At 38.2% G+C, this 11,801-nt stretch overlaps 1 protein-coding gene across 2 annotated transcripts in view; it reads left to right on the plus strand.

Annotated features, from left to right (window-relative positions):
- SPATA6L (spermatogenesis associated 6 like) overlaps positions 1-11,480 on the plus strand; it is a 40,715-nt gene extending 29,235 nt beyond the window's left edge. The window contains exons 9-13 of one of the 2 annotated variants that reach the window (XM_070742610.1): positions 4,112-4,155; positions 4,669-4,844; positions 7,772-7,865; positions 10,485-10,600; positions 11,303-11,480. In XM_070742610.1, the coding sequence (XP_070598711.1) occupies positions 4,112-4,155; positions 4,669-4,844; positions 7,772-7,865; positions 10,485-10,586 (416 nt within the window). In that variant the 3' untranslated portion in view covers positions 10,587-10,600; positions 11,303-11,480. The remainder of the gene's footprint in view (positions 1-4,111; positions 4,156-4,668; positions 4,845-7,771; positions 7,866-10,484; positions 10,601-11,302) is intronic. The other variant, XM_070742611.1, reaches the window with a different exon arrangement.
- Positions 11,481-11,801: the final 321 nt, after the last annotated feature.

The raw sequence follows: 11,801 nt of genomic DNA on the forward strand, positions 1-11,801 counted from the left end.
CGTCGACTAAACAATGTCGTTTGGCGGGTCCCAGGGGAAGAGCCTTTTCTGTGGTGGCCCTGGCCCTCTGGAATCAACTCCCCCCGGAGATTAGAACTGCCCCCACCCTCCTTGTCTTTCGTAAATTACTCAAGACCCACATTTACCGCCAGGCATGGGGGAGTTGAGACATCTTCCCCCAGGCTTTTTATATTTATGTTTGGTATGTATGTATTGTTTGTTTTTTTTAAAAATAATAGGGTTTTTATATGCTTCTTTTTAATATTAGATTTGTTTCGCCATAATATTGTTTTTATCATTGCTGTAAGCCGCCCCGAGTCTCCGTAGAGGGGCGGCATACAAATCTATCATTAGAGATGAAGGGGCAAATTCTCCACCCTAGGCATAGAGATAGGCCCAATGAAGGTGCGATAAACAAGAGAGCACACTGGAAGAGCAGTACAATGAGAGAGACGGTGGTGGTGGTGCTGGTGAAGAACAGTGAAGGCCCAGGCCATCACAAGATTATGGGAAAAACAGATGTTAGAGTATGCAACTTGTGTGCCTAAAGGGGAGAGGAATAACAATGAGGGGGAGAGCATAGATAAAAGTACCTTTAAAGCAATACCTGATAGCTCTGCTTTACCACCACCAGAGTGGTGGTAGAGGCAATACACAAAGGGAAAAGAGACTACAGAAATCCCTTTGTCATCTGTCAGCATGATTAAGGCAGAAACAACAAAGTTAATTACAGGAGGGAAGAAAGGATGTGGCCCTATTACGCATGCAATGACTAAATTGTGCACAGAAGCAAGCATCTTTCCAATGGAGATTTTACACTCTGACAAAGTCAATAGGGATTGACGAAAGCTTAATAACCTTTTAGTAGTTTAAAAATTTTAAACGTTCCAGAGATTATATATATTGAAGGAACGTCACAGTTCCTTTATGCCTTCCTTCAACATACCAGGGTGATCTGACAGAAAAAAACATATGGTTGTTATTGTTGTGAGCCGCCCGAGTCTTCGGAGAGGGATGGCATACAAATTTAATAAATAATAATAACAATAATAATAATATAGCCCCTCCCTGGTACAGAGCTGAAGGGATCAGATCCTGTGGCTTAGAGGTTAATTCTCTGCCTTACAAGGCAGAAGCCCCAGGATCAAATCCCAGTAAGGGTATGCCTAGCTGATGAGGCCAGAACAAGGCTGAAATAGCGCTATCCTAATCTCCCTTAATTTTAAAAATTCAGCAAAAACATGAGATAGATAGATAGATAGATAGATAGATAGATAGATAGATAGATAGATAGATAGATAGATAGATAGATAGATTATTAAAGTTGAAAGGGACCATGCAGGTCATCAAGTCTAACCCCCTGCCTGAGCAGGAATCCTAAAGCACCCCAGCCAAGTGGCAGTCCAATCTCCTCTTGAAAGTGTCCAGAGTTGGGAAGTTCACAACCTCCGCAGGCAGGTTGTTCCACTGGTTGATCGCTCTGACCATCAGGAAGTTCTTCCTTACTTCTAGGTTGAATCTCTCCTTGGTCAGCTTCCAGCCATTGTTCCTTGTCCGGTCCGCTGGTGCCCTAGAGAATAGAGTGGAATATATACTGTATATACACACACGTATGTGTGTGTGTGTAATATTTTTGATGAATTGAAAATGTAGGGAGACTAGTATAGATCTATTTTGAGGTTATTTCGTCTTATCAGCAAGCCATACCCTCACTGGAATTTGAACCTTTCAGCTTTGTTCCAGGGAAGTGTTATATATTTTTTCTGTTGAATCACGTGGGCATACTCAAATATGGGAGGAGCTTAATGCTCCCTTTTTCCTCTCAGCCCAACCCAAGGCCATATCCAAGACAGTTAATTTTTCATAGCTGACAAACTATATTCTGTATGTGAAACATATTTTTGATGATAATGAAAAGGAAGGGAGACTAGTATAGATCTATTTCAAGGATTTTTTCCCTCTCACCAGCTGTTTCTGTAAATTGCAACAAAGACCGCTTATCAGTAATGTGCATTGGAGACCACAAACCACATGGCTGGACTAGTTGAGTAATTCTAGTGAATGCCGCACAGTCTCTATGGCCTAGAACAGTGTTCCCCAACCATCGCAATTTGAAGATATCTGGACTTCAACTCCCAGAATTCCCCAGCCAGCAATTGCTGGCTGGGGAATTCTGGGAGTTGAAGTCCAAATATCTTCAAGTTGCCAAGGTTGGGAAACACTGGCCTAGAAAATAACCCAGATCTGTGATTTAAGCAAAGTTGTGTATCCCTTTAGTAAACATTATTCTTTTCTATATCAGATGTTGTGTTGATACCTTTCTTAATGACATAAAATTAAGATAGAACATGGCACATAGTACAAATCCTTCATAATGCTGTTCATACTGAGGAAAAATGCTCCTCGGGCCTCATGTTTTGTACCTCTATCTACTGAGTCTTCTTTCAGTAAATTCTTTAATAGGAAAGTGAACATGAATTCTTTAATTAAATTCTTTAATAGGAAAGTGAACACAAGAACAAGGGGACACAATCTGAAGTTAGTTGGGGGAAAGATCAAAAGCAACATGAGAAAATATTATTTTACTGAAAGAGTAGTAGATCCTTGGAACAAACTTCCAGCAGACGTGGTAGATAAATCCACAGTAACTGAATTTAAACACGCCTGGGATAAACATATATCCATCCTAAGATAAAATACAGAAAATAGTATAAGGGCAGACTAGATGGACCATGAGGTCTTTTTCTGCCGTCAGTCTTCTATGTTTCTATGTTTCTTCAGTCATCGCAGCATGCACTTGCTAGATAATATTATGTAGGAAATCTGGAATAGATTATCTGTGAAATAAAGGTGCAGTTGTTACATAGGTTTGGAAGTGAGCCAAGTAGCTTTCATTACAAGACTTCCCGTAGAGAGATTTTTTTTTCCAAATCATAGATTTCTGTACCTGGGAAATTGCCATCTGTTTCTCTGCTCCTGACCCAAATCTGTCTCTAAAAAAAATCATTTGTAACTAAGATAAGCTGTTGTCCCAGGCACTCGTTAGATATCCAGGGATTTGCATTCTTCTTCCAAATTTCTACCATTTTGCAACAATTTAAAATAATAAATATTAACTTATTAATTTACATTTTTTATATAGCTGTATAAATAAGTATTGTAAATACTTAAGTCAGCATGTAGAAGATGCTATCAGCTATGAAAATACTTCTGGGTTTATTTGCTTTCTGAATAAACTCTGGCATTTAGCCAGCTAATAAATAATCCTAAGTATCTATATTGCATACAGTTCTTTCTCTGGTTTTCAAAGTAACATGTGACATGGGAGTTTGCTCTTCTTTGCCAAATCATTTTCTCAACTGCTAATAGAGGGAAACATAAGGTTGCCTCTTTTTTTGAAAGCCCAATTATATGTTGTCAAATTTTTGGCAAACAAAGCAGCAAAACCTTTCATGCATTAGTATTTCCTTTGTTGAGCTCAACATGTTACGTTTTCTTGATAATCAGGAAAAAAAATACTGGTCTAAATTTCAGAGAATCAGGGCATTGTGTCATTGTAACTCACTGCCTATCACAGAGAAATTGACAACTTTTGTGCTGTCTGTCTATTCAATTTCTATAGTTACCTATCTCAGTCAACAACTCTGGATGGGATACAATTCAAAGAATATATTGCAACCAAAATATTAAAAACGTTTAAAAACAATAAAGACAGTAGAAATATGTAAATTATGCCTCTACCTAATTCAATCCAGATTACCCAGCTCCATGCTTTGATCTTCTCCAAATGGCTGCATTTCAGTCTCTAGCAACACTCCAGATCCTTAGCTATAAATTCTTGTATTCTTAAGAATTAATTACAAGTTTTAATTCAGAAGGAAGCTGTAACCTTGCCCTGTATTATATAGTGTACTTTAATAAATATATCATAGATCTATGGTGACATTCCTGATTATACCTGAAAATTGATGACAAGTGTTGCAGAAAATAGATCTAACCAGCCATATTAAACTGTCCTGTGAGCTTTCATAAACTATCTTTTATCGTACAAGATATGTGCAATATAAAAATTATTTGCCTTAATCAGAATGCTTGTTTTTGTTTCTTGTAGCAATATCATTTGATAGCTGGAAAACAACATCTCCAGCTGCTAAGGTAAACATTTGGGGAGAGGTTGGTAAAAAATGGCTAATCAGTTAATTGATGAATTCAGAATCATTAAACAAACTGTTCCACTGTATAGTTAATAAGTGCCTTTTCATATATAAGCTCCACCACCCCGCCCCGCTCCAGTGCTGTAATGGTCAGCTAGAATTCAGAATGGGAAACGGCTGAAGCATCAATATCCCTGATATTATAAACTTGGCCTGTGTGAGACAAATGCTTATTCCACATACATACTGGTATGTATATGAAAATCAGGAAGTTACATTTGCCCACTTCCATTGATTCCACTGAGACTCATCAGGTGGCAGTCATCTTTGTCTTTCTTTTCACAATTAACTTTCTTTGTTCGGACTCCCATCACCTCCACCTTGTTTCCCTCTAGATTGTTTGGAGTCTGTAATTGCCCTAATGCTGGTTGGTAACTTTGGGGAGTTGTAGCTTGAAAAACAGCAGACTACAGCAGGCCTCTCTAATTATTGGGAAATTCTTTCTTCTCCATAGGTTATCAGAGAACCAGCTGAAGACCTAAATTTGGATTATGAATCACCATTTCATGAAACAAGGACCTCTGCTGCCAATTATGTATGGAAGATCCCTGGTTTTTGCCACAGAAGTTCTTCCCCAAATCATTATGAATCAATGAGTCCTAGTGGAAGATGGGCATCTCCCCAACCCAGGTTACCATTCTTAGATAATTAACTGTTAAGTGTAGTACCAGATGTCCATATTCTAGCATATCCCCATCAGCAGAAATGGTTGACAGCTGCAGTTTCTGTTGCTGCTGCTTCTTGCCTTTATCGGTATCGGTAACAGTCTTAGAATAATCAAGCTCCATCTCTCTGACAAGGAAGCCTCAAATTCCCACTTCTTGATGATAACATCCATCTGTCTGTCTGTCTGTCTGTCTGTCTGTCTGTCTGTGTGTCTATCTATCCATGCATCCATCCATGCATCCATGCATCCATCCATCCATCCATCCATCCATCCATCCATCCATCCATCCATCCATCCATCCATCCATTTGTCATCTATCTATTATTTGGATTTCTAGGTCACCCTTCTACGTAGACTCAGGGCAGCTTACAAAGTAGGAATAATACAAAAAAGACATGTAAGAAAGCCAAGGTTAAAAATAATCTAACATTTATCTAAAACATTTATTAAAAAGCAGTCATTCACATTCATTCCATTTACTCTCATTTATGTCGCCAGGCATGGGGGAATTAATGTAACCCCCTTCTGAATAGTAACACTTGAGTATGGTTATGATTGTGTAGTATCGATTGCTTTTTAATGATAGCGGGTTTTAATTATAGTTTTTTATTATTAGATTTGTACTGTATTGTTATTGTTGTTGTGAGCCGCCCCAAGTCTTCGGAAAGGGGTGGCATACAAATCTAATAAATTATTATTATTATTAATTATTATAATGTGTGTGTGTGTGTGTGTGTGTGTGTGTGTGGCCGGAGCAGAATACCAGTGCTCAATGGCCCCAAGCCTGCCGGCAGAGATGAGTTTTAAAGACTTATGAAAGGCCAGCAGGATGGGGGCAGTATGAATCTCTGGAGGGAATTAATTTCCTTGATACCCTATCACTGCCTAGGGTATGGGAACAGTTGTCAAAGAACCATTGTAGTTGCAAATGGAGTCAGCAATCAGAAGCTCAGTTCAGCCAAGACAACAGGTCTTTTGATCAGGAAGTTTGTATATACTTTAGCCTGTTTTAGATGCATTATATCTTGCTTGCTCATGTATTCTTGAAAGATCAGTTTTATGACTTATGATTGCATTCAGATCTGGCTTTTTGTGTAGATGCCCAATATTCTCTAGTCCTGAAAACCCTTTTCAGCCATTGGTTGATTTACTAACAAAATCTTTAAGGCTTTTAACATTTTTATTCCATTTCTCTAAGCATCTTGTGCTGTAGACTCCCATTGCTGCAGCTACACAGCAGCTAAGATAGTACAGATAAAGCAAGAAATTAAAACAAATGATTGCTTCAACGGGAAGAAATAAGGTTGATTAGTAGTCTACACTGCAATAGAAGTACAGGAAGCGAAGGTTAAAATTAAAACTAACATTCATGTTAGAGTCCTCCAGAATGCTGTAATTAGGGCTATTTTTGAAGTCTTCTTGGAAACATCAGCTAGCATGAAATTCAGCCACCAGATTTATTGTGTGAGACTTAGAAGCTGCCTGACCTGTATAACCTACACTAAAAACAAAAAGAAAATTCCATCTGTCTGGACATGCACACTGCCTGTAAATAAACATACTAAGGATTCCACCTCTGAGTCTTTGGAGAAGGGCAGCATACAAATCTAATACATAATAATAATCCTACCCCAAGATCTGGAAGAATATTTAAGACTTAACTCTCACCCTGATGTTCTGGATCTCTGACGGATATCATTCTGGGCTGGTGCCACTACAGAGAAAACAAGTTTCCTGGATCCCAATAAATGGTGCGGTTGAGTGACAGGATCTACCTGATCTTATCAAACTATAGGAGATAGACAATCGTTCAGATAGCCTGGCCCTTTTATCTGTTTGAATGGATTTGTCCATGCTTTTGCTAATGCTTAACAAAGTTCCTGCTACCCATCTTTCCTAGACACAATTCTAAGATCTTGAAAGCTTTTGGGAAGGGATCAGCATTGACCTTATAGCCCTTTTTCACTCTGAATCATCTGTGAATCTCAGCCCTGGCAGAATGCCACTTTTTCTGTAGTGATTCCAGGACCAGAAACCTTTCATTTGAGTGTGTTCCGATTCTTAAAATTTAGAGATCGGCTAATAGATTTTATTTATCAATTTATCTTTACAATATTGCATAGATTTTTTATATTTTTATTTATTTGTGTCACAAATTGGAATGGTTACTTTTTATACTCTCTGTAAAATTTAGATCAAAATTTTGTTGCAAGCTGCCTCGGGGAATTTTGTTAGGGGGAAAGTGGGTGGAAAAAGTGCCAATGACTAAATAAGTTATATCTATGTACTTGGATGAAAGATGACAATGTCTAGAGTACTTGGCTATTGACAATTTAAAAAGAAAGTCCAAGTGAGAGTCTTATGCATTTTATTCCCTCCTGCTGACTAAAGGATACAATGCAGCGATGCCGATCATCTTAGATTAAGAAAAATATGAACTAAGGTCTAGGCAAGTCCCATAAACAATTCTGACCTTGGTGGTATAAATAGCAAAAAAAAAAAAAAGAATCTGGGAGAATTTCACACATTTGGATCGCTAGGTAAAAGAGGCCCTTCGGGTTCTTAGTCAGCACTTTAGCAAGAGTTTATCTCTGCAGCGAAATAGTGACATTTGCTGTTTCAAGTTGTGAGCCCAACTTGCAGAAAACAAAAAGCTGAACGTATTTTGCAGTCATATTTAGTAATAAAGAAGAAGGGAGATCTGTTACTGATGGGGAACTGTGGAAATGCCAGCAGATGGACTTCCTTGTGTTTTCTATGGGACCATCTGCTTAGACCAGGGATGATCAACCTTGGCAAATTTAAGACCTATGGAGTTCAACTCTCAGAATTAGCCATCCATCCCTGGCCTAGACAACAGCATGAGTATTGCATGTCGGATGTTTTTCAGGCTACACTCCGGCCTCAGTTCCAGCTGGGAGGAGATTAATGAGAGAGTGAGGAATCTGCTTACCTCTCCTGAAGCCAGAGAAAGGCTTTCCGTTGTGAGTATAACTTTCTTCCCTGGGATACACTTATTATTTACATATTTTAATTTTTTTTAACTTATTGCAGCCCTCCTAGAGTTACCACTTGGGAGATGAGCAGCATACACAGGAATTAATTAAATAAATACTCTTAGACGTTTTGCAGAGTGGCAAAATGGCACCCAGGTTACCAGTTTTAACTGTACGTATGAAGGTGGAAAAAGTCATGGAGAGAGCTCATCAATCTGCTTTGATTATGTTGTAATGGCAATTCCCTGCACTATCTTTCAGTGCATTTTCTTCTCAAAAGTTAAGCGCTTGCTCCTTGACAAGACTGGCTTTCACTGAGATGATAAATCTGTCTCTGGCCCAGATCACTTGCTATTGCAAGATAGAGGAGGCCTTCTATGTTGAATTCTACGATAATGGTAGAGAACAAAAAGGAGGAAAAAGACTTCTTTCCATGTGGAAAATCAAAAGCAAACTTCTATCCTGGTTTTATGGGTGTCATCATCATGAGCCATAGTGGCGCAGTCGTTAATGGTTAGGTATTATTATTATTATTATTACTTATTAGATTTGTTTGCCGCCCCTCTCCGTAGACTCGGGGCGGCTCACAGCATACAATAAGACAATTCATAACAAATTTAATAAATTTAAAAAACATTTTAAAACCCCATTATTAAACCAGACATACACACAGACACACCATACATAAATTATATAGGCCCAGGGGAGGGAGGGGGAATGCCTCAATTCCCCCATGCCTGATGGCAGAGGTGAACTTTAAGGAGTTTACGGAAGGCAAGGAGGGTGGGGGCAGTTCTAATCTCTGGGGGGAGCTGATTCCAGAGAGTCGGGGCCCCACAGAGAAGGCTCTTCCCCTGGGACTCGCCAGACGACATTGTTTAGTCGACGGGACCCGGAGAAGGCCAACTCTGTGGGACCTAATCGGTCGCTGGGATTCGTGCGGCAGAAGGTGGTCCCGGAGATATTCTGGTCCGATGCCATGAAGGGCTCATTCTACCAACTGCCAATAGTTCAATTGTCACTGGTTCATGGTTGACTCAGCCTTCCATCCTTCCGAGGTCTGTAAAATGAGGACCCAGATTGTTGGAGAGGTGCGGCATACAAATCCAAATAATAAATAAATAAATAAATAAACAAACAAACAAACAAATAAATAAATAAATATGCTGACTTTGTAAACTCTTAAAGAGGAGCTGTAAATCCTGTGAAGAGGTATATATACTATTGCTATCCTCTATTACAGTGTTTCCCAACCTTGGCAACTTGAAGATATCTGGACTTCAACTCCCAGAATTCCCCAGCTCTATTATATATTCTATATAGATGCTATTGCTATCTCTTTATATGAGAAAAAAGAACGGAACATGTGATATATTTGATTCAGGCAGATGATGGGTAGCTTTCAAGAGTCAGAACTGGAAGCTTGTTCAGCTTAAATAAGAGGAGAAATGGGTCCTGATTTCCTGTATTAAGCAGCTGTTTGTTAAGACTCTATAACTCTGGCTGGTGAATTCTATTTTTTTTTTTGTTACATTTATATTCTAGCTTTTTCCTCCATTGACTGTACTACTGGCAAACTGAATAACTTGAATGTGGCTATTTGGTAGCCAAAATTGTAACATAAAAGAAATTTTGGGGAGAAATAAAAGGAATGTAAGAATTTAAAAAACGAAGAGGAAAAAGTATCTTACCAATATCCCTTCTCCCAGTCAGAAAAAAGCTCTTACATGTATGGTACATAAAATGTTCATTCCCTATTGCAACAGGGAAACTAGAAAATCAGAAGAGAGCGAGAAAAAGAAATATCGTAGAAAATGATTTTTTGGGATTTCTGCCATTCTGACTTTGTATGGCAACTCAATTGGGACAAATTACTTTGATTAACAGGCAGCAAAAGCAGTAGATTATTGTTGCTCTTTATCTTTTAGTAAGCTAATCTAATTCCTTTTTCCTAAATGGATAGTTTGGAACATGGTTATTTAGATAATTCACATTTAAATGTTGCCATTAAGTGTTGCTGAAAAAACAACAATCCCATCTTCAAATGACACCAGTACTCATTGTTGCAAAAATGAGTGTTTGTCAACCAAGATTACCTTTAATTTCCTATGGTAGAGCCACTCTCTGTAGATTAATGCACATAATTTTTCTTCGTGAATCTGCTGGTTTTTATAATATAAAAGAGATTGTTCTCCTTTACTGGTGTGCCCACTCCTTTCCACAGCTCATTTCTCCTCCGAAATCACATAGATGTTTTTATCTCACCTCCATCATCCTCTTGTTATGCTCTGTTTAAATCAGAGAAGCTGTTTGCACTCGTATCCAGTGCCCTATGTTGGAAGTGCAGATCCATGTGAGTTAACCTACAGTGACATTACTTGCTGTTGTCTCTCTAAAATGATACATACTTGCAATGAACATTAATAGAAAGTTACTCTAACAAACAATGTGCAGAGGGCAGTGTCATCCATCAGTTCTTCCCGAACATGTAATGATAAGCTGTTTTAATTCTTCCTATAACAGCTGATATATTTGTTTTTAGTTGAGAACATTTAGCATTGCTGATCACGATGAATGATCCAAGTTAATGGCACAAGTATTTTGCAGGGAGCCACTGATTTTGAGATTGATGATGTCCTTGAGAGAAGGTCCATCTCTTTGAGGAGTTCCCCACACTGTGACTCAACAGAACAGAGATACAGCTTGTAGTTATGGTTGGCAAGGTAGGTTTCTTAAGCTGTCTTGTCTTGGGGGCGGGGTGGCAGCAGTACCATATTTCAAATAGTTTTAAAAAAAAACTCAAGAAGGCTATAAAATCATGCACAAAACTGCATAAAATAATCCATTACAGCAATATTATAGACATACATATTTCTAATGTACCCATCCTCCAAAACAATTGGAAAACAAGGAATTGCTTCTATGGAGTGACATACACATGCAAGATTCTTAATATTGTTTTCCACAAGAGCGAAGACAGTCTAAAATCCAATTGCCAACTGAATGGTTAGCACTGTCAGTTAGTCTAAAGTCTAAATGCCACCTTAACCTGACTTTGGATGCTTAATTATAGTTTTTTAATGGTGTTAACTTTCCTGGGTCCTGATAGTCATACATTACTGGAAAACATTACGGTTTAGGGATAGGTAGATTAGATTAGGATGCTCTGTGGGTAAGTGGGTAAGATCCCTAAGATCTAAATTACAACTAATGATGAAATATCTTATCTGTTTGTTTTGCTTTAAGCGTTTTCTGTTATTTATAGCCTGCAGCCTTTAAATTAGAATAATTCACGGCAATAATGTTACAGTCTTTTGGAAAATAAAATCTACTTTTGTTCAAAGTGGAGTGTTTCATATATATATACTGTTTTTCTATATCCTCCCCTCTCCTCTAGTAATGGTTAATAAATATCTCTTTTGCAGAAAGAATGCCATGGCTTTGAGATATAGCCTGGAAGATTTATTGCTGGCAAGGTCTTCTCTACAAAATGAAGATGATGGAAAGTTCATTATCAGCATGAAGTTATGTCAACATTGATTTGAACACAAGTCAACGCTGTATGGTTGCGTTGATTAAACTGAGGATTTATACATTTTGAAAGGAGTGTAAATATATTGACTTATTACGGTTGAAGGCATAATCATGCAGATGCGCCTGCAGTTTGAATCATTGTTTCAGGAAGGTTGTGTATTGCTACCTTAAGATGGTACTTAGTGGATTTAAAATTAAACGCCTGACTGAGTTTAGGGTAGATTGATAACCAGATATTTTTAGTCAGGTTGGTTAAGGAGTCCATCTCAAATATATTCAGATTTATTTGATAAATTTAACATTTTTAGAGAAGGTGCTTGAAGTGCTCAGCTATTTAAAGCAGAAATAAGTCCATCGCTGGAAACCTACTCATTGTAGTGATGGAAAAGC

This window comes from Erythrolamprus reginae, chromosome 2 (genome assembly GCF_031021105.1).
Source record: "Erythrolamprus reginae isolate rEryReg1 chromosome 2, rEryReg1.hap1, whole genome shotgun sequence".
Taxonomy (NCBI): Eukaryota; Metazoa; Chordata; class Lepidosauria; order Squamata; family Dipsadidae; genus Erythrolamprus; species Erythrolamprus reginae.